Below are 26,551 nucleotides of genomic sequence, written 5' to 3' on the forward strand. Positions count from 1 at the left end.
ACCAGCCCAGCCAGCCAGCCAGCCAGCCAGCCGGCGGGGAAAGGCAACGAGAGCGCCGGGCAGCCGAGTGTGCAAAAGCGCCGGTGCCAATTCTGGACTGAGCTCCCCACCGCTCGCCAATTCTCCCCACTTCTTGGTCCTCCTCCGTCCGACCCTTGCGGGTTTTTGTTTTTGTTTTGGTTCCTTTCCGACGTGCAGGAGATTCTCTCTCTCTCTCTCCCCCTCCCACTCCCCCCATCCGGCAAACTCACCGCCTTGAGCGCTTCTCTCTGGGCACAAGGACGCTTCGGGATGCTGCTGCTGCCGCCGCCGCCGTGCTTGTGCCTCCTCCTCCTCCTCCTGGCCGCCGCGCTGGTGCGATCGGAGACCCCGGCTGATGGATGGGTAAGTGTGTGTGTGTGTGTGTGGGGGAATCTTCTGAATCTCGGGGTGCAAAGCCCCCTCCTCTCTCCCCACCGCCGGGAACACTGTTTAATAGCGAAGAATAAATACCCCCCCCCCCTCGCTCTTTGCACAAACCCAGCCACTTTTGAATGAGGGAGCGAGGTTGCGCTCCTGCGGGAAATTAACCGCTTTGGCAAAGCGGCTCAAGACTGCCGTAAGGTTTTAATTTGTAGAGCGGTTGAAAAACTTTTGTTTCCAGCCTCTCTCTCTCTCTCCCTCTTTCTCCTTTTCCCCCCTCTTCTTTCATTCTTGCTCTTTCTCTCGCTTTCTCAATTTCTCTCTCTGTCCCTCCCTCTCTCTCCATTTTTCGTTCATTCTTGCTCTTTCTCTCTTTTTCTCACTTTCTCATTTCTCTCTCTTTCTCTCTCTCCCTTTCTCCCTCTCTCCTTTTTCTCTTTCACTCTTGCTCTTGCTCTCTTTCTCTCACTTTATCTCTCTCTCTCTCTTACTCTCTTTCACTCTTGCTCTTTCTTCTCTCTTTCTTTCTTGGTCTTTCTCACTCTTTCTCTCTTTCTTGCTCTCTTTCCCCCTCTCTCTTTCTATCTTTTCTCTCTCTTTCTCTTTCTCTTTCACTCTCTTTCTTTTTTCTTTCTATCTTTCTCCTTCTCACACTCTCTTTTTCTCTTTCTCCTTTTCTCAGTCTCTCAGTCTCTTTTCTTTCTGTCTTCCTCACTCTGTCACTCTTTCTCTTTCACACACTTTCTGTCTCGTTCTTAGACTCTCTTTTCCATTTAACTTCTCTCTTTCTCACACTCTTCCTTCCTTCCTTCCTTCCTTCCTTCCTTCCTTCCTTCCTTCCTTCCTTCCTTCCTTCCTTCCTCCCCCCTCTTTCTTTCTTTCTTTCTTTCTTTCTTTCTTTCTTTCTTTCTTTCTTTCTTTCTTTCTTTCTTTCTTTCTTTCTTTCTTTCTCTTTCTCTCTTTCAATCCCGCACTTGCACACGTGTGTGTGTGTGTGTGTGTGTGTGTGTGATGGATTGGCTTGAGTGAGGTAGGGCATGTTTCTTAAACTTAGCAGGTCAGGAGCAGCTCAAGGTTGGGAGGACTTGCTTGGGAGGGATACCAAATCAAGGGAGGTGAATATTAAGCAGGGAGTTAGAGAAAAGAAAACCGGATGAGATTCTTTTTAGCTTGAAGTATACTTTCCTGGTAGAAGATGATCCTGGTCAATAAAGGTAGTCATGTCTAATACTACCAATATCCAGGATTTTCTGAAAGGTTAATGTGGATGAAGATTTTCAGTTATCCAGGTAGAATTGTCTGGAAGTTGAGTCATGGTAACTGGACTTCTTTTCTTGACTTTCTGGAAGGTTTTCTTTGTGGGGTGTTTAGCTGTTTGCATGCAGAGGTTTTATTACCTGGCTAGGTAATAATAATCATCAGGCTGAATGAGGGTGGGGTTTGCTGCCTGTTTACATAGAGTAGCCTGCCCTGCCAGTGTTGGTGGGGGTGTCGTTTTCTCTGGGGTAGTCCCCTGATTAGGATATTGTTTTCTGCTTGCTTTTTTGTCTGGTGCTAATCCCTGCTTATCTGAGTGTAGGGTTGCTGGAGAGGATGCGTTCTGATCTTTTGGTTTCCTTCTTAACTTTTTCAAAATCTCTTTTGAACGCTGGGTAAATAAGGTTTATCTCTGTGTGTCTACTGAGGTCTGAGCGCCAGGAATTCCCTAGTATTTTTTTGGATTTGGCTCCGTCTAGGATGCTCACATTTTCCCAGTTGCAATTATGGCTGAGTCTTTCCATGAGCTATGAGATGAAGTAGAGGGTTTTCATTCTGTCTTCTGACTACGGGTTGGTGCTTCTAGATTCTTGACCAGCACCACCAAACTGGGACTAATAATCTCAATATTGGTCTATTCCTCTATTCATCTAAATATTAGTTTAATTCACTACCACAAGCAGGGAAGTTTTCTCTTTCCTGAGATTTGCTCAAGAGTATAAATTTGCTTTTAGTCTTTTCCCCAGACCATAAATGAGACAGACTTAAATTAAGTCATACTTAGGAATCCTAGGATTAAAGGAATGTTTTCTCCTCCTCTATTTCAACACTGTGCAAAGGCAGCTCAAAGATCTAAAATCTTTCAGACTTTGTCATTTGTGACCTTGGACAGACAGATCATATGTTAGGTGATACAGGGCTTGAAACAAAAGCAGGAATAGGATCAATGATAGGGACACCAATTCTCAGGGTAGCATTCTCCAGATTCCAAAATAATAATAATAATAATAACTTACGGGTAGTCCTTGACTTAAAACTATTCATTTAGTGAATTTCTCCTTAGTTCTAGGTTGCTTCTCTCCTTGATTAGTTTCCACCCGTTGCTTCTTGTCCTGCCCTCAGGTGCTTTGGAGAATAGCTTGACTCCCTCTTCTTTGGGGCAGCCCCTCAGATATTGGAACACTGCTATCATGTCACCCCCTAGTCTTTTTCTTATCATTAAACTAGACATTTCGAGTTCCTGCCAGTTGCCAAGTGACTGAATTTTGATCATGTGACTGCGGGGATGCTACCATGGTCGTAAGCGTGAAAAATGGTCATAACTCCCTTCAGAGCCCAAAATTTCTGTTGCTAACTGAGAGGATTGTTCAGTGAGTTTTGCCTCATTTTATGATCTTTCCTGCCATGGAATAATGGATGGAAACTGATCAAGGAGAGATTTAACATGGAAATAAGGAGGAATTTTCTGACAGTGAGAACAATCAACCCATGGAACAGAAGTTGCCCTCGGAAGTTGTGGGAGCTTCATCACTTGAAACTTTCAAGAAGAGACTGGACTGCCATTTGTCAGAAATGGTATAGGGTCTCCCGCTTGGGTGGGGTCTGTGTGTTGGACTGGATGACCTACAAGGTCCCTTCCAACTCTGATTATCTGTTATCTGGTTGTTAAGTGCTGCTGCTGTTGTTAAATTAGTAACACGGTTGTTAAGTGAATCTGGATTCTCCATTGACTTGGCTTGTCTGAAGGTTGCAAAAGGGGATCTAACATGACCCTGGGGACACTTCAATTGTCAAATACAGTTTCGGTTATCAAGGGTCTGAATTTTGATCACACGATCATGGAGATGTTGCAACGGTTGCAAGTGTGAAAAATGGTCATATCACTTTTTTCAGTGCCGTTGTAACTTCGAACGGTCACTAAACAAACTGTTGTAAGTAGAGGACCACCTGTACTTACGACCGTTGCAGCTGTTCTGACCCAGGTTTCCTAAACCATAATTACACACACTCTTGTTTTAAAAACAAAACCTATTTTATCGCAACGCTGGGAATTGTTTTCATTCCCAGCCAGAATTAAACTCAAACAGTCCCCCAAGATAAGCACACACCTTTCAGTTCTGTGAAGTGCTACCAAAAACGGGAGTATCAGATTAACTAGAAAAGAAACCAACCAAAGTACAAGAAAAACCAACTGAAGTACACAGAGCTTTCAGGATGACTCGGAACCGATCAAACTACCTTGCTTCCTGCAAAGGTTTCATCATCTTGGCCCTGTCCTTTATCCCTTATGGGAGGGGCAATCACCTCCCAGCCTTACTCCCAAGTCGCCCCTTTTGTTTCAGCTGCTCTCTCCTTCTAGCAGCTCTGCGCACACACGCCATGGGAACTGGCTCCCCTTCTTCCTCGGCCTCGCTGCTGCCAGACTCTGAAGGCAGCACCCCACTCCCAGATGGTCCTGGCCCTATCTCTGCATCAGAGGCAGGACCCTCGTCCAAGTCCTCTCCAAACTCCCTGGCTGGTCCCCTTTCTTCCCCACTGTCTGATTCCACTGCCGTCTGCACCGGCTGCCGGTGAACCGCAACAGTACCATTCCCATGGTCACATGATCAAAATTTGCACACTTGGCAACTGGCAATGGTCGTATGTTTGAAAAATGGTCATAAGTTACTTTTTCCAGCGCCAGTGCAACTTCGAACAGTCACTAAGCCCACGGTTGTAAGTCAAGGACTGCCTGCATTGGATGATAAACCCCACTGAAGTCGGTTCAGTGTGCAAATTTAAAGAGACCCCCATAAAGCTGCATGCAAAGAACAGCCGTTTTTTTAAAGGCAGTTTTATATTGATGATGGATAGAAATTTATCTTTATGGCGCGTCCTCTCTTTTTATATGACCATAAAAGCAAGGAAAATGGGTGAACTGTTTAGCCCTCCTGAATAAACAGAGGCTGCCAAGTTGTCTGAGGCTCTTTTAAAGTCTCCCTCCCCGGCTAGTCCCCACATAAATTAAGAGGCACATAAATCCTAACCTTATGGTTAGAGAGCTGCTTGTATTTGAAATCACAGCTGCTGGTTTCCTTACAGAGGAGGGATCTAACTTTTGCATTTCCACGCAGTCACCTCTTTTGAATAGGGGTGGGATGGTAGCTATTTCTCCCCCCAAGAATTTCAGACTGGATCCTTCTGTTTGTTTGTTTGTTTGTTTATTATATTTCTTTGCTGCTCATCCCCCTTAGAAAGGGGTTCTGGATGGTAAGAGAGTTCTGGGCAACTAAGAAATGTGGAATATAAAGATGGAATGGAATGGAATAGAAAAGAGAGTAGAGTAGAATAGAATAGAAAATATAGAATAGAAAATATAGGAATAGAATAGAAAATAGAATAGAATAGAATAGAATAGAATAGAATAGAATAGAATAGAATAGAATAGAATAGAGAATAGAGAATAGAGAACAGAACAGAATGGAATAGAAAATATAGAATAGAAAATATAGGAATAGAATAGAAAATATAGGAATAGAATAGAAAATATAGAATAGAATAGAAAATATAGGAATAGAATAGAAAATATACGAATAGAATAGAATATATAGAATAGAATGGAATGGAATGGAATGGAATAGAATAGAATAGAATAGAATAGAATAGAATAGAAAATATAGAATAGAAAATATAGGAATAGAATAGAAAAATAGAATAGAGAAAATATAGAGTAGAATAGAAAATATAGAATAATATACAATAGAATAGATTAGAATTAGTGCTCAACTTACAACAGTTCATTTAGTGACCATTCAAAGATACAACAGCACTGACAAAAGTGACTTATGACCATTTTCCACACTTACGACCATTGCAGCTTCCTCATGGTCATGTAACTAAAATTCAGATACTTGGCAACTGACTCATATTTATGACGGTTGCCGTGTCCTGGGGTCATGAGATCCCCTTTTGCGACCTTCTACCAAGCAAAGCCAGATTCACTTAACAACTGTGTGACTAACTCAACAACTTTGTTACTCAAGGAACTAATACGCACATAGTACATTAATTATAGCTAATTTAGTAGATTGTTTATAATTTAATAATTATAAAAAAAAAACATCCTAGCCAGAATACTTCCTCAAAAGCACTTTTGAAATCTGCTGGGGTCTTTTATTCCCATTTGTTTCTAATCCACTAGTAATTGCTGGCTTGATCAAAACTGTGCATACCGGTTAGCCCTTGACTTACAACCATCGGTTCAGCAACTCTTTGTACCTCCTCTGCACAGAAGGCACTGAGAAGTAGTTATTTAAATCTTTCTTTGATGCCCCTGCCTCTTGTCCCTGTCTTCACCCTTGCCTGTTGTGGTTCACCGGCAGCCAGTGCAGACGGCAGCGGAATCGGACAGTGGGGAAGAAAGGGGACCAGTCAGGGAGTTTGGGGAGGACTCGGACGAGGGTCCTGCATCCGATGCAGAGATGGGGCCAGGACCATCTGGGAGTGGGGTGCTGACTCTGGAGCCTCTGGAGTCTGGCAGCAGCGAGGCCGAGGAACCAGGGGAGCCTGTTCCCAGTGCGTGTGTGCACAGAGCTGCTAGAAGGAGAGAGCAGCTGAAACAAAAGGGGCGACTTGGGAGTAAGGCTGGGAGGAGATTGCCCCTCCCATAACGGATAAAGGTCAGGCCAAGATGACGAAACCTTTGCAGGAAGCAAAGTAGTTCATTCGGTTCAGAATCATTCTTGAAGCTCTTTGTACCTTGGGTTGTTTTTTTTTTTTGTACTTCGGTTGGTTTTTCTCCTAGTTCATTTGATGCATCTGTTATTGGCAGCACTTCACAGAAAAGAAAGGTGGGTGCTTATCTCAGGGGACTGTTTGAGAGTAATTCCGGCTGGGAATGAAAACAATTCACAGCATTGCAATAAAATAAGTCTTGTTTTTAAAATAAGTGTGTGCGTAATTACGGTTTAGGAAGCCTTGGTCAGAACATTGCCAGAAACAGACCAGAGAAATTTATCCTGGAATTTAAGGGTGCTTTGACTAGGATACCTGTCATAAACAGCAAAAGCGGCTTTTTAGAGCATCCTTTCTTCTGGGTCAGATCAGACATCAATTAATAATTCTCTCTTTTTTTCTAGGTTTCTCATCAAGAAACTGTTCAAACAGGTAAGTGGTTTTTTGGTCAGTTTGGTTATTTGCTCTCATCATCATCATCATCTTTTAACAACCCCATAATCCCTTTGTGGGGTGGAGTCTGGGCAGCAACTGAATGGAGCTGAGCATTTCCTGGCCAGATGCCCTTCCTGTCACCAGTGTGGAGTTTTGTTCAGCAGATATATTTTCATCGTGCCCAGAGAGAGAAATATCTGCCTCTACCCAGGATTGAACTCACAGCCTCCTGATTGTGAGGTGAGAGCTCCACCTCTAGGCCACCACACCACTCCAATTTGGTTATTTGCTCTGTTGTTTATTTGCATACAATATTTGTCTGCGCTGTCCTTTTTGCTCTTTGATGCTTTTATTTGCATACAATATTTGTTTGACCTCCTTCACCCAGGCTCTGAGTGGCTATTTTGTTTTTTTTTACAAAGAATAATAAGTGCTCTGGGATTTTAAAATTCAGACCGACCATCCCCTGTTGCATGAGCCTCCAGACTGAATTGATAATTGTTGATAATGATTTGATAGTTGTTGATAAGAAAGACCAAAAAAAAAAAAAAAGTTTGGATAGTGGATGTCCCAAAGGTGCTTTTTTTCAGGAGGCAACTGGACTTTCTTGGTTTTTTCTTTGAAGACATTTCACTTCTCATCCAAGAAGCTTCTTCAGCTCTGACTGGATGGAGGGGCATGAAAGGAGGGGAATAAATCCAAAGTCAGAAAAGGGATCATAATGTCCCGCTTAATCAGGGTGACTTTCTTTGTAGACCTAAGGGATAGAATCCATTCGAAGGAAAGTATCGTCAACCAGTAGAATGTAGAACCTGAGAGATTGATTGGTTTTATGCCGTCAAGTTGTTGTTAACTCTTAGCAACCACACACATAATGATCTGCCCAGATCTGGTCCTCCACCTCTTCCAACGGTGCCCCCATCGCCGTGATAACTGAGTCTACCCATCTTAGTACAAATCATCCTCTTCTCCTCCTTCCTTCCACCTTTCCCAACATTAGAACTTCATCCAGAGAGCTGCGTCTTCTCATATGTCCAAAGTAGAATAATTTGAGTCATTCGTGGCTTGAGTGAGAACTCTGGGTATGTATTTGTCCAAGATCCATCTGCTTATTAGGGCTTTTTGGTGGGGTTGTCTACAGTGTTCTCAAGCGTCTTCTCTAACACCAAAGTTCACAGGTGCCAATACTTCTTCTAAGTCCAACTTTTTCTTCAGAACAGTGTCCCTGGGAATAGCATGGCTTTCCCTGTTCCAAATTTTGTAGGGATAACAGAGTAACAAAATTGGAAGGGACTTTAGAGGTCTTCTTGGCCAACCCTTGCTCAAGCAGGAGACTGTATACCAGTGAGGGTGAACCTTTTTTTTTGTGGTGTGCCAAAAGCAGGTGTGCATGCGATAGCAGGCACGTGTGCGTGCCGGCACCCACCATGCAATGCGCCCTGCCCCCTGCAAATGTGCGCAACACCCCTGCCCTGCCCCCTTACCCGCACTGTGCATGGACGCGCCTCCCAGCTGATTTTCGGCCCGTTTGAGGTTGTTTTCGCCCTCCCAGAGGTTCGAGGGAAGGCTCGGAAGCCTTGGAAGGCCGAAAATGGGCCCTTTTCGTCATTTCCGATATTTCTGGAAGGCCCGTTTTTTGGCCTCCCGAGGCTGCAGAGGCTTCCCTCAAGCTTCCAGGAGGGCGAAAACGGCCTCAAGCGGGCCGAAAATCAGCTGGGAGGTGCGCGCATGTGCAGTGCAGGTAAATTTGGCTGTGGCTCACGTGCCCACACAAATGGCTCTGTGTGCCACCTGTGGCACGCGTGCCATAGGCTCGCCATCATGGCTCTATACCAGGGGTCCCCAACCACCGGTCCACGGACCGGTACCGGTCCGTGGAACAAGTCCTACTGGGCCGCTGGCTTGCTGGGCGCCGCCATCTTGTTTTGATGAAAAAGTGCTTCCGGTGAGCTTTTCCAGGTAGAAAAGCTCACCGGAAGCGCTGGGCGCCGCCATCTTGTTTTGTTTTGAGCTCACCGGAAGCACTTTTTCATCAAAACAAGATGGCGGCGCCCAGCTGATGTCGGTACCGGGCCGCGCCATAAAAAAGGTTGGGGATACCGGCCCGCGGTGTAAAAAAGGTTGGGGATCACTGCCCTATACCATTCAGGACAAGTGGCTGTCCAGGCTCTTCTTTAAAACCTCCAGTGTTGGTGGATTCACAACTTCTGGAGGCAAGTTGTTCCACTGATTAATTGTTCTGTCAGGAAATTTCTCCTTAAATTCTAGGTTGCTTCTCTCCTGGATTAGTTTCCATCTGTTGCGTCTTGTCCTGCCTTCAGGTGCTTTGGAGAACAGGTTGATCCCCTATTTTGAAAGAAATCTGCATCTGAGAGATACAACCCCAGAATCTTGGAAAGCAAACAGGTGGCAAAAATTATCTGGGGTTGAGCACTGTCTGCCAATGCATAAATTAAACCCTGAGTCATTTTCATTCATCAGCAGATGGCACCTTACTGATAACGAAGAAAGAATAGCTGTCGCAGCTAGAGGCAAAGAAAAAAAAAACATGGATACAGGTAGTTCTTGACTTGCAACAGTTCATTTAGTTACCATTTGAAGTTACAATGGCACGAAAAGAAGTTGATTTACAACCGTTTTCCACACTTATCACTAACATTCCCAGGGTCACATGATCAAAATTTGGACACTTTACGACTGGCTCATATTTATGACGGTTACAGCATCCCCGGGGGGATTTGTGATCCCCTTTTGAGACCTTCTGACAAGCAAAGTCCATGGGGAAGCCAGATTCACTTAACAACCATGTTATGAACTTAACGTCTGCAGTGATTCGCTTAACAAGACAGGTCATAAAATGGGATAACATTCATTTCCCAACTGTCTTGCTCAGCGGTTAAGTAATTTTGGGCTCGGTTGTGGTTGCAAGTGAAAGACTCCCTGTATCTTCGGGGTCAGAAAAGATCTGCCATACTAGATCACTTCGAGGACCATGGCAGGATCGACCACCAGCGGAAGGGAAGGAGATCAAATTGAGAGCGTAGCCGAGAAAGTCCAGAAATATTTTACGAGAAGAGTTCTCCACTCCTCTACACGTTGCAGAATACCTTATGCCACCAGACTTGAAATTCTAGACCTAGAAAACCTACAACTACGCTGCCTTGGGTCCGATCTAAGTATAGTATATAAAATCATACATTGCTATGTCCTACCAATCAATGAATACTTCAGCTTCAACCATAACAATACAAGAGCACACAATAGATACAAACTCAAGGTTAACCACACCAAACTTGATTGCAGGAAATACGACTTCAGCAACAGAGTAGTCAATGTCTGGAATACTCTACCTGACTCTGTGGTTTCTTCCCCAAACCCCAAAAACTTTAACCTTAGACTATCTAGTATTGACTTCACCCCTTTCCTAAGAGGTCTGTAGGGAGCATGCATAAGCGCACCAACACGCCTACTGTCCCTGTCCTATTGTTTCTTTTTATTCGCATCCATTTCATGTATTCATAACCATGTTTATACTTATACCTGTTATCTAATACTTGCTTGACAAAATAAATAAATGAATAAAACAAATAAAGATAAGTTTCCAGCCTAAGCTTCTACATTCAAACGTCACACCGGACGATATTGGCTCACTGCATTTCAAGAGGTGAAATGAAAAGGCTTGCCATTAATTCTGAGTTTACAAGAGAATTTTGAATGGCCCCTGGGGAATCTCTTGCCTAGGAACACCACCCCACCCTCTCTTGTTAAAGAGAGACAGCTCTTTCTCCCCTGGCTAATTTTTACAATCTGTGCCTGCTTGGTTTTAAGGAAGCACCTTTAATTTGGAGATACTTCGGAAAACATATTTTGCCGCCGTAATTACGCCGCAGCATAAGGAGATTGGTCTGTAATTTTCAACTAGGCTGGGGTCTCCCTTTTTGAAGATGGGGATGACCGTGGCTTGTGACCATAGGTTAGGCAAGGAGCTGGTCCTGAAAGATTTTTCAAAGATTATGCTTAGAGGTTCTGCTATGGCAGTGGATAGCTTTTAATCAGCAGAATAAGATAGTAGGCAGCCATTGAATTAAGATGAGTTTTCTTCCCTGGTATTCATGATGAAAAGCTGCAGGAACTGGGGACGTCTGGTTTAACAAAGAGAAGGACTAGGGGTGACATGATAGCAGGGTTCCAATATTTGAGGGGCTGCCACAAAGAAGAGAGGGTAGCCAAAGGCAGAACAAGAAGAAATGGGTGGAAACTAAACAAGGAGAGAACCAAGCTAGAAATAAGGAGAATTTTCCTGACAGTGAGAATAATTGATCAGGGGAACAACTTTATTTTATTTTATTTTTATTTATTTATTTTGATTTGTCAATCACTTATAAGATAATAGGTATAAGTACATACATAGTTATGAATACATGAAATGGGTACATATAAGAAAAATAAAAAGAAACAATAGGACAGGGACGGTAGGCACATTGGTGCGCTTATGCACGCTCCCTACAGACCTCTTAGGAAAGGGGTGAGGTCAACAGTAGACAGTCTAAGGTTAAAGTCCCAACTCTCTTATTCTATTATTCTGTTCTGAAAGGGGTGGTAGCACTGCATCGTGGCTTTTATCCCTGGGCACTCCATCTCCTGACTCTTATGCTTTAAACATAGCCAAGGAGCTTTGTGTAGGACTACGTTAAGCCAAGCCTAAGTGTGCACACTGTATTTCCTTAAGCTGTGGTTATGTGACTGCACACGTGGTTTGAACATTTTTTGCTGGTGACCTGGACGAGACAGGATTAATCTGAGATACCTGGAAGAAAGCCTTGGAAATGAACTCCATTCACATTCTTCAATCAGCCCACTTTTGAATAATTGCTCTGTCCTGCCTTTCATCCACTATGTTTTACGAAGTGACCATAGAAGGGAATTATACTGGTGCGGTGTGCTCAGGTCTTTTTAAATTTATGCTTTCTTTTGACCGCTTAGCAACTAACTCTTCCTTTCTCCTATGGGGAAAAAAAATCTTCCTATAGGAAACTAAGTTCTGGCTTGTTTGTTCGGGTGTTTTAGAGAGATGTTAAAGACAAGCCATTTGTGGTCTTCTGTAGACCATCTCGGAAAGCAATGTAAGACTTTGGAGAGGGTTAAATGTCTTTGAGAGCTAGTTTGGTGAGAGAACCCTGTGTCCTAGACCTGGAAAAAAACCTGATTTTAGCTAAAATGAAGCATCCAAAGAATACAGTTTCTACAGAAGGCACCATGTATGGTGATAGGATTCCATATCATATCAGCTTTGGTGATGCTACTCAGGGTGAAGGAAACAAAGCCCAGCCATCTTAACAGGGCCAAGCCAAGACTGTCAGTTGCACAAAATTGTGTTCCAAGAAGATTTTGTGGTTACTGGCCTTGGACAGAAGAAAGGAAGGAAGGAAGGAAACATTTGCTCCTGTAGAAGAGAACAGAGCAATCTCACTAGAGATAAACAAAATCAAATTTTGAATAGAAATCAGGAAGGAAGGAAGGAAGGAAGGAAAAAAATTGATCCTGTAGAAGAGAACAGAGACAGAGCAATCTCACTAGAGATAAACAAAATCAAATTTTGAAAAGAAATAAGTAAGATGTAAGTAAGTAAGTAAATCAATGTGTAAATAAATTCTCTCTCTTTTTAAAACAGAAACAACAAAGCACAGCCTAAAACCATATGCCTTAACCATCCCAGTCCGCAGCAGCGCAGACGGAAGTTACATTTCCAACTTTGTTTCTATAAGACACTTGAGAAGATTAGTAAGGGATGTTTCTCCAAGTCAACCCAAGGAACTCTACTTCAACGTATCTGCCTTTGGGAGAGAATTTCACCTCCGACTGAGGCCTAACACTCGTCTCGTAGCTCCCGGCGCGGTGGTGGAGTGGTATGAAGATTCTCCATCGATCTACAACGGAACGGAAGAGGTTCACCAGGATCAAGGCGAGGGGGTCATGGAGAGACTATGGAAAAAGGAATCCCTGCGGACCAACTGTGCTTACGTTGGAGATCTGGTGGATATCACAGGAGCTTCCGTCGCCATGAGCAACTGTGATGGTCTGGTAAGATACATATTTTGAAGCAGACGCTGTCATTCTCGAAATAATGGAAAATACTCGTAGCTCGGGTTTTAGATTTTTGGCAGCAGTTTGCTCTCTTTCAATTTAAGTTTCTGAACGTTTCATTACCACACTAGGTAACATCATCAGTAGGATTTTCTTGTCCTATTCTCCTTAGCTTATAAATGGCTTGTGTGCCACTGAGGCCAGTTGGTCGTGTGATTGGTTGTTTGTTTGGAGCTATATTTAAATTCTGAGCAGCTGATTGGTTCTCTTGTTGATCGGTTGTCTGAACGGTCTGATTTCTTATGTGTTCATTCATATGCTGGATCTAGATCAATATGCTTGTCATTATTGGTTATGCATACAGGTAGCCCTGGGCTTGCTATGTATATTTAAATTGAATGTCCCATAGGTGCTTTTTCAGGAGGCAACTGAACTTTCTTGTTTTTTTTCCTTTTTTTTTGGAAGACGTTTAGCTTCTGATCCAAGAAGTTTCTTTAGCTCTGACAGGATAGTGGGGAATGGAAGGGAATAGGAATGGATTTCCAGAGGAAAAATTGCAGACTACAGGAACCATTTGCACTACTCAGGTGACTCTGAGGACACAGATAAACCTCCAAGGAGCCTCAACGACCCTCTAAAAGGATGCAAATGACCAGCTGACTGCAAGGAATATAAATCCTTCCATTCCCCAGCATCCGGTCAGAGCTGAAGAAGCTTCTTGGATGAGAAGCGAAATGTCTTCAAAGAAAAACCAGAAAGTCTAGTTGCCTCCTGAAAAAGAACCTTTGGGACAACCATGACAGAGAATCTCTACAGACATTTAAATTGAATGTTTCTATTTTTTTAAATTATTTTAAAAATGTTTTTAGTACAAGTAATCCTCAACTTACAACAATTCATTGCATGACCATTCCAAAGTTACAACGGCACTGAAAAAAGGAACTTATGACCATTTTTCACACTTACGACCATCGCAGCATCCCTGTGGTCACGTGATCAAATTCAGACGCGTGGCAATTGACTCATATTTATGACGGTTGCAGAGTTCCAGTTTACGTGATCCCCTTTTGCGACCTTCTGACAAGCTAAGTCAGTGGGGAAGCCGGATTCACTTTACAACTGTGTTACTCGCTTAACAACTGTGGTGATTCACTCAGCAGCTGTGGCAAGAAAAGTCATAAAATGAGGCAAAACTTACTTAACAGCCGTTTCGCTTAGCAATGGAAATTTTGGGCTCAATTTTGATCCGTAAGTCGAGGATTACCTGCATTGATGACAAAGTACTGATCTTACTTGGGTGATTTACAATCATTTCAGGCAAACACTGTGTGGGAAGAAATATCCATCTGATTCAGGTCCAAGCAGGGAGAAAGACACTAGAAACATGGAGGCTGATTGGAAAGATGGTTTAATGATGAAGCAGACCCACATGGGTTTGTGGTTCTGGGCAGCTGACAAAATATTTGAGTTGAGAGTGAGAGGTTTTTATACCTTCTCTTGTGCTTTGAACTTGAGCTTCCTGTTCCTGTGGAAGAACATGTATTCTATTGGGTGTTGTGGAGGTTATGTAGGGGTCACAGCTGGCTCTATAGGCAAAGTACAAATCCTAGGTGTTTGTCTGAGCTAAGTTTGGTTGTAGTTTCTGAGGGTGATGCAATGAAGGGGCTTGCTGGGCAATTGCTATTGTGGCTGAGGGCTAATCCTACCTTTGTTCAGACTTTGCTGCAGGGAATTTCAAAATATCCTATCTTGAATGGATTTCTGCGTGCAGTATTTGCTTTGCCTATGAATAGAGCGGCCTAGATACTTGGCTTCTTTCAAGAAGCTCTTTATCTCTTAAGTGCTGACATCTGCTGAGGGCTGTTAAGAAAGGTCGGGGCTGCTTTCTGTCTCCAAGAACATGTTTCTCTATTTCTCCCTTTAGGGAAATATAATATTCTGCCTTTTTAATATTTCCCAAAATATTTCATTTGTCTGGAGTATGTGTGTGCGTGTGCTGACTTTCTACAACTGTAACTGTATCGTTTTTCAACCCAAATGGAATTGTTTGCAAAGCCATTGCTTCTTGTGATCTGAATCGAACGATTGCATCATGGGGTTCGATAATGGTCATTTTTCTAGTCTCAGGTTGAACTTTTCCCAACGTCTTGAGAGTCTTTTAACTCGGGGTCTTTTTTTGTGGGGGAGGGGGGGGGAGGGGTGTTGTTTGTTTGTTTCTAGGCTTTCAGGTAAAGACATTCCAAGACATTTCAAGCACAGACGTAGAGGCTTGGATTCTCTCAGATGTAGAAACCCAGCTTGGAAGTCAGCAATTCGTGGTGAAGTCTTCTGCTATTCGTACTGAGGTTGGGCAGATACAATCTTGAGATATTTTTGGGGTTGCTTCTGCTTTCTTGGTCTGGTAAGTCAGATCTGAGAACTGATTTATTTTATTTTATATATCAGACGTGGTGACAACCCATCTCACTCACAGAGCGGCTTCCCAGAACGCAGAACTAGACTAGAACAGTGGTCGCCAACCAGTGGACTGGGGACCACTGGCGGTCCACGAGAAAATTTTGGTGGTCTGCAGAGAAATGTCACCCCGCAAAGCAATTAATCCAGGCTGCATGGGAACACAAGCCTGCGCTGCCCACATGGCCCACGGGAACACAAGACTGGCATCATTTGCATTGCGAGCAAGATGAGGTAGTGAGGGGAGGGGGGAAAGGCCGGAGGGGGGAACTTGCTCCACTCACCGCATGCACCTCTCCTGGCCACCCGGCTGCTTCTTTCCGCTTCTTTCTTCTTCTGCTTTTGGCTGCACGCAAGGAAAGCAGCAAAAGTCTTTCTTTCTCTCCCCCAAATTCTGCCAGAAATGAGTTTTTGGGACCATACAAGGCATCCTGCTCTAAGAGGCTGAGCTGGCATGACAAGTCTCACAAAGACTCATTTCTGACGGAGTTTGGGGGAGAGAAAGAAAGACTTCTGCTGCTTCTGCTGTTTTCCTTGCATGAAGCCAAAAGTCTCTCTCTCTTTTTCCTGAAAACGGAGCTGGAGATGGTATCCTGTGAACCCAAGTAAAGAATGATCGATTGGTAGGAAAATGGGGTGGGGAATTTTCCTGCAGACTTTTTTGGGGATTTTCCCAGGGTCTCCAATATGCGGGATTTAAAATTATGAGTTTGGGGGTCCCTGCGGTCCAAAAGGTTGATAACCCCTGGACTAGAAGACCTCCAAGGTCCCTTCCAACTCGGTTCTTCCCTTAATGCACAGTTGATGTGCCAAACTTACAAGTGGAGGTGGAACCTGAAAGTTGCTAGAATTGAGTCTGGAGACGTGCGTCATTCAGTCTGGAAAGCATCTCCTTGAATGGCTGCGTACCGCTCTACTTTTAGGGTATGGGAAGTCAGAAATCAGGTGTATGAAAGTGGAGCATGTAGTAGGCTTTCTCAGGTCTATCCAGGGTTGCTGAGGGTTTGCCCCCAGGGGTAGGGGGAGCCCCTAGCTAAGATTCTGTGCAATTTGGAGAACCCCCAAATTCCACTCCTGGCTGGCCCTCCCCACCCCACCCCTCCTCTCCCAAGAGTCCCATTTGGGATTCAGGTAAGCACAGAGCACACACAGAGGCTCGGGGAGGGTGAAAAACGGGCCTCCCAGAAGTTCAGGGAGCCCGGAAATGGGCCTGGGGAGGCTGTTTTCGCCCTCCCAGAGGCTCAAGGAAAGCTTCTGGAGCCCTGGAGGGCAAAAATGCCCCCCCACCATGGTGCAGAAGGCCGACTAGGCCATGCGCACCATGCCCACACCCACCCAGCAACCGGGCAGAGAACCCTTTGCTTAAAATTTTTGAAGCCCCCCCCCGGCTCTATCCCCAAACTTTTTGATATTTGAAAGCAAGTCACAGTGAGATTTTCACCTCTTAGTGATGTTTGAGTGACCACCATGGGTAAAAAGTGGACTGGAACATAGAATAATAGGGCTGGAAAGGAACTTGGAAGTCCAACCTCCTGTCCATGGTAGGAGATCCTTATTTCATCCTGTGCCATACTAAATGACCTTGACATGTTCTTTGACGGTTTCGCTGAATATATTATGAATGTCATTCAGGTAGACGAGGAGCACTTTGTATAGGTGTGGATGTAACACTTCATTGATGCGTTGCATAAATACTGCGGGGAGGCCCTGGAGTCTGAAAGGCGTAACTTGGAATTGGAAACTACCCAGAGGGCAGTTGAAGGCAGTTTTCCATTCGTCTCCTTCCTTTGTCAGTAAGCTTCTCTCAGATCTAGTTTGGTGAAGACCTTGCCTTTAGACAGGTGATTTAATAAGTCCTTCACGAGGGGGAGGGGGTACATGTTTTTTATGCATACCGTGTTCACGCTCCTAAAATTCACGCATAATATTAAACCGCCATCTTTTATGTAAAGCTGTCAAAATGCAAATTCTGTGGGATCCTTGATGCTCTCTGGGCTTGGTGGTGTTTTTTTTCTTCTTCGTTTGCAGACATTTAATTACCAACTAGTGTGCTGATGATGTTACCTAGTTTGGTAGTGAAATGTCTGCAAGGAAACAACTAAGCTCAGAGAACACCAGGGACTCTACAATTCATCCCTGAGCAACAAATAATTCTTCTCTATTGGCAACACCAATTTACCATCTGGTGAAAGGACTGGAACAGTTATAAGAAAGAGTCATAAGCGTCACCGTGTCATTAGCCAGGTATTTTTTACTGAAGAACATTTACATTAAAATTATTTTTTAAAAAAACATGGTACCCTCCAAATGTGATGAGACTCTGGAATCCCCATTTTTCCCAGCCTAACGCAAGCTAGACTCCTGGGAGTTCTAGTCCTTGCCAACATATCTGGACAGCATCCATGGAAGCTATGATACAAGTTGGGGATTTTGAAAGTAAGACAGGACTGGAAGGTCAGCTCTTTCCAAAATGGACTGGAAGCCAAATTCCATCGAAATTGAACTTTTGCATGCAACCGCTTGCTCAGTAGACATGGAGAAGACTGGAGATAACACTGCGGGACCTGTGGCAGGGTGATAGAAAGCCATGCTAGAATCCAGTCTCTTTGGAATCGTTATGGATCTCTTCTGGATAGACGCCGTTCCCTGTGCATCCATCTCTTGGAAGAATTGCCCCTTCGTTTTGCTACAGTTTCGTCCTTCCTTTCCTTTTCCGCCCTTCTCATTGGAAAAGATCCCAAATAGTGTGTGCCAAATCCACCTCATTTTTCTGAGAAAGCACTCTTGAATGCAGAAAGCATACTTTTAAGAAACGGCCTCGAGCTGGCCTCTTTTATAGCCTTTCCCAGATGTTGTAATCTTTGCTGGGAAGAAGACCTCTTGGGTTGCATGGAATTGACCTGGCAAGACCAGGGAAACAGAGACTCCTGAAGGAGAATATGGGCTGATATTCAGCCTCCCCTGCACCAGATGGGATACATCTACCAACACGCACCAACTTCCTAGTCATTGAACAGGAACTGCAATAGAAATAAAATGAGATAAAACATGTAACTGTAAAGTAGTCAGTTTGGTGCAGGGGTTAAGGTGCTGGCCTAGAATCCAGGAGGTGATGAGTTCTAGTTCCACCATGGACATGAAAGATGACTGGGTAACCTTGAGCCAATCAGCACAACTCACCTAACAGAATTGTTGTGGGGAAAAGAGGAGGAAGAAGGAGTATTAGGCATGTTCGCTGCCTTGAGTTTAGTATTTAGTATTTATTTGATTTGTCAATCGCTTACAAGATACAGGTATAAGAATAAATATACAGTAGTTTTGAATACATGAGATAGATAAGAAAAATAAGAAAACAATAGGACAGGGACGGTAGGCACGATTGATGCGCTTATGCACGCCCCCTACGGGCCTTAGGAAGGGGTTGAGGTCAATAGTAGATGGTCTAAGATTAATGTTTTTGGGGTTTGGGGAAGAAACCACAGAGTCAGGTAGAGTATTCCAGACATTGACCACTCTGTTGCTGAAGTCGTATTTCCTGCAATCAAGTTTGGTGCAGTTAACCTTGAGTTTGTATCTATTGTGTGCTCTTGTATTGTTATGATTGAAGCTGAAGTACTTACACCATAAATTACTTGAGTTACTTACACCATAAATAAGATGGGATAAAAATCAAATATATAGCCATAACGTACCCTGTCATAAGAGCTGGCTGGATGACTTTGGGCCAATCACCAGGAGATGGTGAGTTCTAGTTCTGCCTTAGGCATGAAAGTTGGCTGGGTAACTTTGGGCCAATTACTTTCTCTCAACACAACCCACCTCACAAGGTTGTTGTTGTGGAAGTGAAAGAGGAATTAGTATTAGATATGTTTCCTTAGGTTGCATGTAAAATAATAAAGGCAGTATAAAAATCTAATCAATAAAACAAACAAATAAATAAGTAGGTCTACAATGAAGTAGAGTTTGGGGAAGGATTGGATGCAAATGAAAAAAATTCTCCCTCCTCCTGCTTTCTATAGCTAACATGTTTATCTCGTCTTCGTTCAGTATATCCCTCCCACTCTATAATTAACTAAGCTGCAGAATGGAACTGGCAGGTGGGTTTTGGGCAGTGGTGGGATTCAATTTTTTTTTACTACCGGTTCTGTGGGCATAGCTTGGTGGGCGTGGCAGGGGAAGGATATTGTAAAATCTCCAGTCAGAGGTGGAATTTGCCGGTTCTCTGAACTACTCAAAATTTCCGCTCCCGGTTCTCCAGAATTGGTCAGAACCTGCTGAATACCACCTCTGGTTTTGGGTTTTTTTTGTACTTTTCCTGTGAGTGTAATAAGGCTGCTTTAATAAAAAAAATCACATTCATGCAATAATTCATTTATTTCCCCTGCTGCCATATAATCTGCGTTTATTATGATGGAGTACAATCTGGGGAAATGTGCTTTTTGGCATTGGGAATTTAGATGTTTTTCAGGTGGTTTTGTTCATTTTCCTCCCCTGGTTTCCAAGAAAGGATAAATGAAATATTCAACCAGTCCCTTGATAAAATCCAGAAATTATTATGTATGTATGAGAAAGAATCTGTGTTTCGGAGTAAGGATGGGAAAACCATACATAACATATTAACAGATCTCATGGTTTACATGGCCCTTTCCAACAATGACATGTTAAGCTATGCTCAGGTTTAAGACTGTTTCCAACAGGGAATGTTCATTTAGTTTTAACCAGCAGAAACTTTGCTTTGACGAGAAGATTAATGTGAACATGAATTTGAAAGAGATGCTCATGTAATTCGGAAAATATATTCCAAACCCTTTATTATATATGATTACCCCCAAAATGAAATGACTGCCTGATGTCAAATAGGTCTTTAAACAAATTGACTCCTTTGGAAAGTTAGGGAACATAATTTCTGGGTTTTACATATCAAATTAGACCCCGAATAGGGACTACAGGAAATCCTCGACCTATGGCCACAATTGAGCCCAAAATTTCTGTTGCTAAGTGAGACATTCATTAAGTGAATTTTGCCCCATTTTACGACCTTTCTTGCCACATTCGTTAAGCGAATCACTGCAGATGTTAAGTTTGTTTCACGGTTGTTCAGTGAATCCGTCTACCCCATTGATTTGGCTTATCAGAAGGTCGCAAAAGGGGAGCCTTTTTAAACATCTGGAACACGAAGGAGCAGAACTTTTAAAATATTAATGTTTAATCCACCCCTGCCTTTTAAATTGCAAATGCCATATACTGTTTTAATCATCACTTGAAACTTTCAAGAAGAGACTGGACTGCCATTTGTCAGAAATGGTGTAGGGTCTCCTGCTTGGGGGGGGGGGGGTTGGACTAGATGACCTACAAGGTCCCTTCCAACTCTGATTATCTGTTATATATATATATTTTTACTTCGACACTGCCAAAATCCTTCTTCTTTGAGGGAGAGGGGCAGTTTAAAACAAACAAACAAACAAACAAACAAACAAAACAGAATCACTTTGTGACTGAAATGGGCGGTTTCTAAATCTGATTTGATATATATTAAAAACCTCCCTTTTTATGACCTTGTACAAATAGTCTTTAACTTACCACCACTTAGTGACCATTCAAAGTTAAAACAGCACTGATAAAAGTGACATGACTCCAAGGAGACCTTGGAGATCTTCTAGTCCAGTGGTCCCCAACCACCGGGCCCCGGATCGGTACCGGTCCGTGGATCATTTTGTACCGGGCCGCCTATTTTGCTTGGGCGCCGCCATCTTGTTTCGATGGCGCTTGAGAAAGTGCTTCCGGGTGAGCTTGTCGGTTGTCGGTTGGTGTTTGGGTGCTGAAGGAATCCTCGCGCCTTAGTTTCGTCAAAGAAGGCGGGGGGCGGCTTCGAACGAAGAGCCGTCCCGATGGCGGTGGAGTCTCGTGTTACTCAGGAGATTAAGAAAGAGCCCGAAAAGCCCATCGACCGTGAGAAGGTACAAAGGAGGAGTTGAAGGTGGCGGGGAGAAGCGGGGGACGGCTGGCTGGCCGGTCGCTCGGCTCGCCTTGCCTTGGTCATGCGTGCTGATGCCGGTACCGGTCCGTGGATCGGTCCATGGATTGTACTGGTCCGTGGTACACTGGTCCGTGGGACCACTGTTCTATCCAACCCCCTGTCCAAGGTAGGAGTCATTATACCATCCTGGACAAATGGTGTCCAACCTTTCTTGAAGACCTCCAGTGATGGAGCACCGACAACTTCTGAAAGCAAGTACTTCTACTGATAAAGGAAACTCCTCCTTATTTCCAGGATGGGTCTCCCTCTGTTGAACTTCCACCCATTAGTTTTTGAACTACTCTTCAGTTGCTATGGAGAGTAAATCAAAACCCTCTTCCCTGTGACAAGTATTGGAAGATGCTAGTATGTCTGAGCCCTGAGCCTTCTCTTCCTTTGGCTAAATATACCTGCTTCATTATATCGTTCATCATATGATTTAGCCTCCAGATTATTATACAATGAACCAGCTAAGGACAATAGGTATTTGTTAAGGTATTTAAAATTTAGTAGCTGGAGCAGTGTTATGGGACAACTCAGCCCAGCTAACTTGCCACGGCCAACTTACTGTAGGAAAACTCGTCCCAGCCAACTTGTCGTGGGACAACTCGCAGCGGGACAATTTAACAATTCAATTTCATGATATAAAATAAACCAACAATTATTTTAATTTTTGCCATTCGGATTTTGGTCTGCCCCTCCTTTGTCATCCTTTCTTTAATGATACTATTCCACTGTTCATTTGATATTAGTGTAACTTTTGTCCCACTGCAAGTTGTTCCATAGTGAGTTGGCTGTGTGGAGTTGGCTGTGGCAAGTTGGCTGTGGCGTGTTGACCATGATGAGGTGACCACGGCATGTTGGCCATGGCATGTTGGCTGTGGTGAGATAGCTGTGGTGAGTTGGCCATGGCGGGTTGACCACAACGAATTGTCATAGACACGTGAGGTAAATCACACAGGACACACAGAAGAAAAAGGTGGGAGAAAAGGGAAACTCCCCCTCCACACCCATTGCAACCAATTACGGAGTAGGTTGCCTCACGCAGGAGCCAGCACTCTGGCACCAATCAACCACAACTGTTTGTTCTGGATTGCACAACCCCACAATTGGTACCAGAGTGCTGTCTCCTGCGTGAGGCAATCTGTGCTGTGATTGGTTGCAATGGGTGTGGAGGGGGAGTTTTGCTTTTTTCCCGCCTTTTTTCTTCTGTGTACCCTGTGTTCTCTGTAATTTACCTCACAATGCTCCTGTTTGCCCAACTATCTAGTTTGCTATGTATATAGTTGTAAAATCTATTTATTTATATAAAACTACAAGTTTGTGTCAACGTCTCTATTTGGACACCAGCTGCACAATTCTCTGACGGGATAACTTTTTTTTTAAAAAAATATTTCATTGAAGCATTCAAAACCATTTTTTCTTACCCCCGATAGTTAGTGCTCTTAATCCCCCCCTCATTGCAAAGTGCATCCTGGTAGAGTTGCTGGATGTGATTGCAGTTGTTAAAAGGAATCTCTTTGGGGGGTCCTACTCCAGGGTGTATAAGTGGATATAATGGAGTGTTCTGGAGTGACTCCAACTGCTGTTCTACATGTGTTCAGCTAATCATCTCAACCAAAATTAAGACATTTGCATAGTTTTTCCCAGTCGTTGGGAGGGAGATGACACAAATTTATTATGCTAATCAAACAAATGGAAATCAGATGTGAGGAGCAGGATGTTTTCCTAAATCTCTCATCGCTGGATTCTTGCAAGATTTTTCTTATTTGGTTGCTGAATAAGCCCATTCTCTTGAATTTGTATTACAGGTAGTCAGGTATAAGAATTGGAAGGCCCTTGGAGGTCTTCTAGTCCAGTGGTCACCAACCAGTGGGCCGGGGACCACTGGTGGTCCATGAGAAAATTTTGGTGGTCTGCAGAGAAATGTCCCCCCCCCCCAAAGCAATTAATCCAGGCTATGCAGGAACACAAGGCTGCGCTGCCCACATGGCCTGCGGGAACACAAGGCTTGTGTCGCTTGCATTGTGAATAACACAAGGTAGTGAGGGGAGGGGGGAAAGGGCAGAAGGGGGGAGCTTGCCCCACTCTCCCTACATGCCTGGCCTGGCCACCGGGCTGCTCCTTTCCGCTTCTTTCTTCTTCTGTTTTTGGCTGCATGCAAGGAAAGTAGCAAAAGTCTTTCTTTCTCTCCCCCAAACTCTGCCAGAAATGAATCTTTGGGATCCTGCAAGGCATCCTGCTCGAAGAGTTACAACGGCACTGAAAAAAGTAACTTATGACAATTTTTCACACTTACGACCATCGCAGCATTGTGAGGAGGGAATGGGGATTTTGTTATATCCTTCCCCTGCCACGCCCACCAAGCCATGCCCACAGAACCGGTAGTAAAAAAAAGTTGAATCCCACCACTGATACAGTTTGAATTTGGGGGGATTTTTTTTTTTGTTAAAAACAACAACAACCTGCATTTCACTACATTTAGTGTGATTAGACACACAAGGAATTTGTCTCTGGTATAGAAGCACTCAGTGTACATGCAAAGCAGTGGTGGGATTCAAAATTCTTTACTACCAGTTTTGTGGGCATGGCTTGGTGGGCGTGGAAGGGGAAGGATGCTGCAGCATCCCCCTTCCCTCCCCACCCCACTAACCTGCTTTCCAGTTCCGTTCTCCTGTGCAGGGCAACCAAAGAAGACCCAGCTGATCAGCTGGGACTCAATGGGAGGCAGAGACTATATGAGGGCGGGGCCACCCAGAGGTGGTATTTGCTGGTTCCCCGAACTACTCAACATTTCCGCTACCGGTTCTCCAGAACTGGTCAGAACCTGCTGAATACCACCTCTGATGCAAAGCAACAGAATAATAATAATAATAATAATAATAATAATAATAATAATAATAATAATAATAATAATAATAATAATAATAATAATATGAATAAAAGGGGAGAGTAAAGAAGATAATAAGAAGGATAAATCATAATACTATATCTACAGTATATGTGTCAATATTCATAGACATTAGACTGCAGTCTTCACTATCTCACCGAGTCTCTACCCGGTTTGGTGGCTGTACCATTACCAAACCAGAGAGTTGGTACAAAACAAGCATTTTTAAGACACCAGCTAAGCAAAACAGAGCATTTCTCTGCAACTTGGTCATCCCACATCCAACTGTGAAAAAACAAAAACAAAACACAGGTGTCATGGGCGGCCACCATCTTCCTTCCTCCCCTTGAAAGCCACCTAAAGCTCCATCCAGGGGTGGGCTTCTGGGGGTTCGCAGGGGTTCAGGAGAATCCCTACCTCAGATTCTATGCAGCTCGGAGAACCCCCAAATCCCACTCTTGCCTGGCCCCACCCTCCCCTCCCTTCCCCTCCCAGGAGTCCCCACACAGCCCGTTTTGGATGCAGGTAACTGCAGGGCTCATGCGGAGTTTTGGGGAGGGTGAAAAATGGGCCTGTTTCCGGCTTCCAGAGAGCCTCCGGAGCCTGGGGAGGCCATTTTTGTCCTCCCAGAGGCCTGAGGAAAGCCTGCAGAGTCTGGGGAGGGTAAACCCCCCCCCCACATGGTGCAGGAGGCCGACTAGGACACGCCCGCCATGCCCACGCCCATCCAGCAAATGGGCAGAGAACCCGTTGCTAAAATTTTTGAAGCCCACCCCTGGCTCCATCCCTTTCGGCTATGGAATCAGAAAAACCATTCCCGACTTACTGCAGATATGTTTTGATGAGGGCCGCCGTCAGAGGGAAAAGCAGTTCTTTTAGCTTCCCTTTTTCCTCTCTGTAAATCGGGCAGTGTTCAGGGTGACTCTGAACGTTTTTCATCTCAGGGCATTAAAAAAAAAAAAAAAGCCAGCGGCAGGTATGTTGTGACGCAGGTTTCGCACAACCATTGAACCGATCACACCTTAAACCAACAGAGCGGGTAGAAAGGTAGCTGTGTCTCGCTGGCCCTGGAGGGCGTGTGTTTTTAGATTTAGGGCAGCAGGAGGTTTATAAAAGCCCATTTTATGCCCACTCTTTGAGAAGTTCAAGGCCAGAGGGCTGTCTCCAGAGAGGTCTGTCTCTGCACCTTTTACCTTGGCCCCCCACCAATTTCTCCACCTCCCTTCTGCCTGGTCTTGTGTATTTGTTTTGGCAGGGCAACAAGAGCTGCTCTCCTCAAAACGTAGCCCTTCGACTGATGAAACACAGAGGTTTTCCCCTCCTTTTTCAGTGCAGCCATTTAGTAAGGTCCAAAGGCATAGCAATAAGCGCTTAGACTTATATACCGCTTCACGGTGCTCTACAGCCCCCTCTAGTGGTTTACAGAGTCAGCATATTTCCCTCAACAATCTGACTCCTCATTTTACAGAGGGCTGTAAAGCACTGCGAAGAGCTATTTAAGTCCAAGTGGTATTGCTATTGCTCATGTTTCCCCCCAAAATAAGACTGGGTCTTATTTTCTTTTGGAACCCACTAGGGCTTATTTTCAGGGGGCATCTTATTGTTTTTTCCCCTATATAGGAGGCCCACTTCTACTTGTTTGCGGTGGGGCAGGAGGCTGTGCAGGGCACCAGTGCTGCCACCAGTGTGTGTGTGTGTTTGGGGTGGAGCTGCCCCACACCAGCCTACCACAGGGCCCCCATAGCCAGGCCATCTGTGCCCTGACGACTGCCTCGCCTCATAGCCGTGGCACCACTCAGCTTCTTACTCCATTGCGGCTGTGAGCAAGCAGAAGTGAGCCAGCAGTCACATGGGCTCCTGCTGCACATGGCTGTGAGGCAGTATTGAGGCATGGATGGCCTGGCTGCGGGCGCCCTGAGGTAAACTGGTGCAGGGGGTGGGGGTCAGCTCCACCTCCTGCATCACCTCGCGGCTGTGGCACCACGAGCAACCACATGGAATGGGTTGGCAGGTTCTTAAGTAGAACTTATTTTGGGGATAGGTCTTATTTTCAGGGAAACAGGATATATATGGCATTCAGCTTTGTTCGGGTATTTTCCCACGTCATTGTAGTTGTGCTTTTAAAGTTGTAGCAACGTTTTGGCAGAATCTCATCTGCCATCATCAGGCTTCTGTATAGTGTTCATCTGATACAGAAGCCTGATGATGGCAGATGAGATTCTGCCGAAACGTTGCTACAACTTTAAAAGCACAACTACAATGACGTGGGAAAATACCCGAACAAAGCTGAATGCCATACA

At 44.3% G+C, this 26,551-nt stretch overlaps 1 protein-coding gene and 1 long non-coding RNA gene across 2 annotated transcripts in view; one reads left to right on the forward strand and one right to left on the reverse strand.

Annotated features, from left to right (window-relative positions):
• The first annotated feature begins 276 nt into the window (after positions 1-276).
• The window catches only part of ADAMTS3 (ADAM metallopeptidase with thrombospondin type 1 motif 3), a 146,525-nt gene continuing 120,250 nt past the window's right edge, over positions 277-26,551 (forward strand). The window contains exons 1-3 of the mRNA XM_087962722.1: positions 277-384; positions 6,777-6,804; positions 12,479-12,888. Of these exons, the coding sequence (XP_087818848.1) occupies positions 292-384; positions 6,777-6,804; positions 12,479-12,888 (531 nt within the window). The 5' untranslated portion in view covers positions 277-291. The remainder of the gene's footprint in view (positions 385-6,776; positions 6,805-12,478; positions 12,889-26,551) is intronic.
• On the reverse strand, positions 24,248-25,385 carry LOC148130644 (uncharacterized). Its single transcript, XR_015749147.1, has 2 exons — positions 25,078-25,385; positions 24,248-24,536 (listed from the first exon to the last, which is right to left on the reverse strand). It is a non-coding gene; the product is annotated as an uncharacterized LOC148130644 (long non-coding RNA).

This window comes from Notechis scutatus, chromosome 4 (assembly GCF_049901735.1).
Source record: "Notechis scutatus isolate UNSWTSFEM ecotype Mainland chromosome 4, rNotScu1.2, whole genome shotgun sequence".
NCBI classification, from domain to species: Eukaryota; Metazoa; Chordata; class Lepidosauria; order Squamata; family Elapidae; genus Notechis; species Notechis scutatus.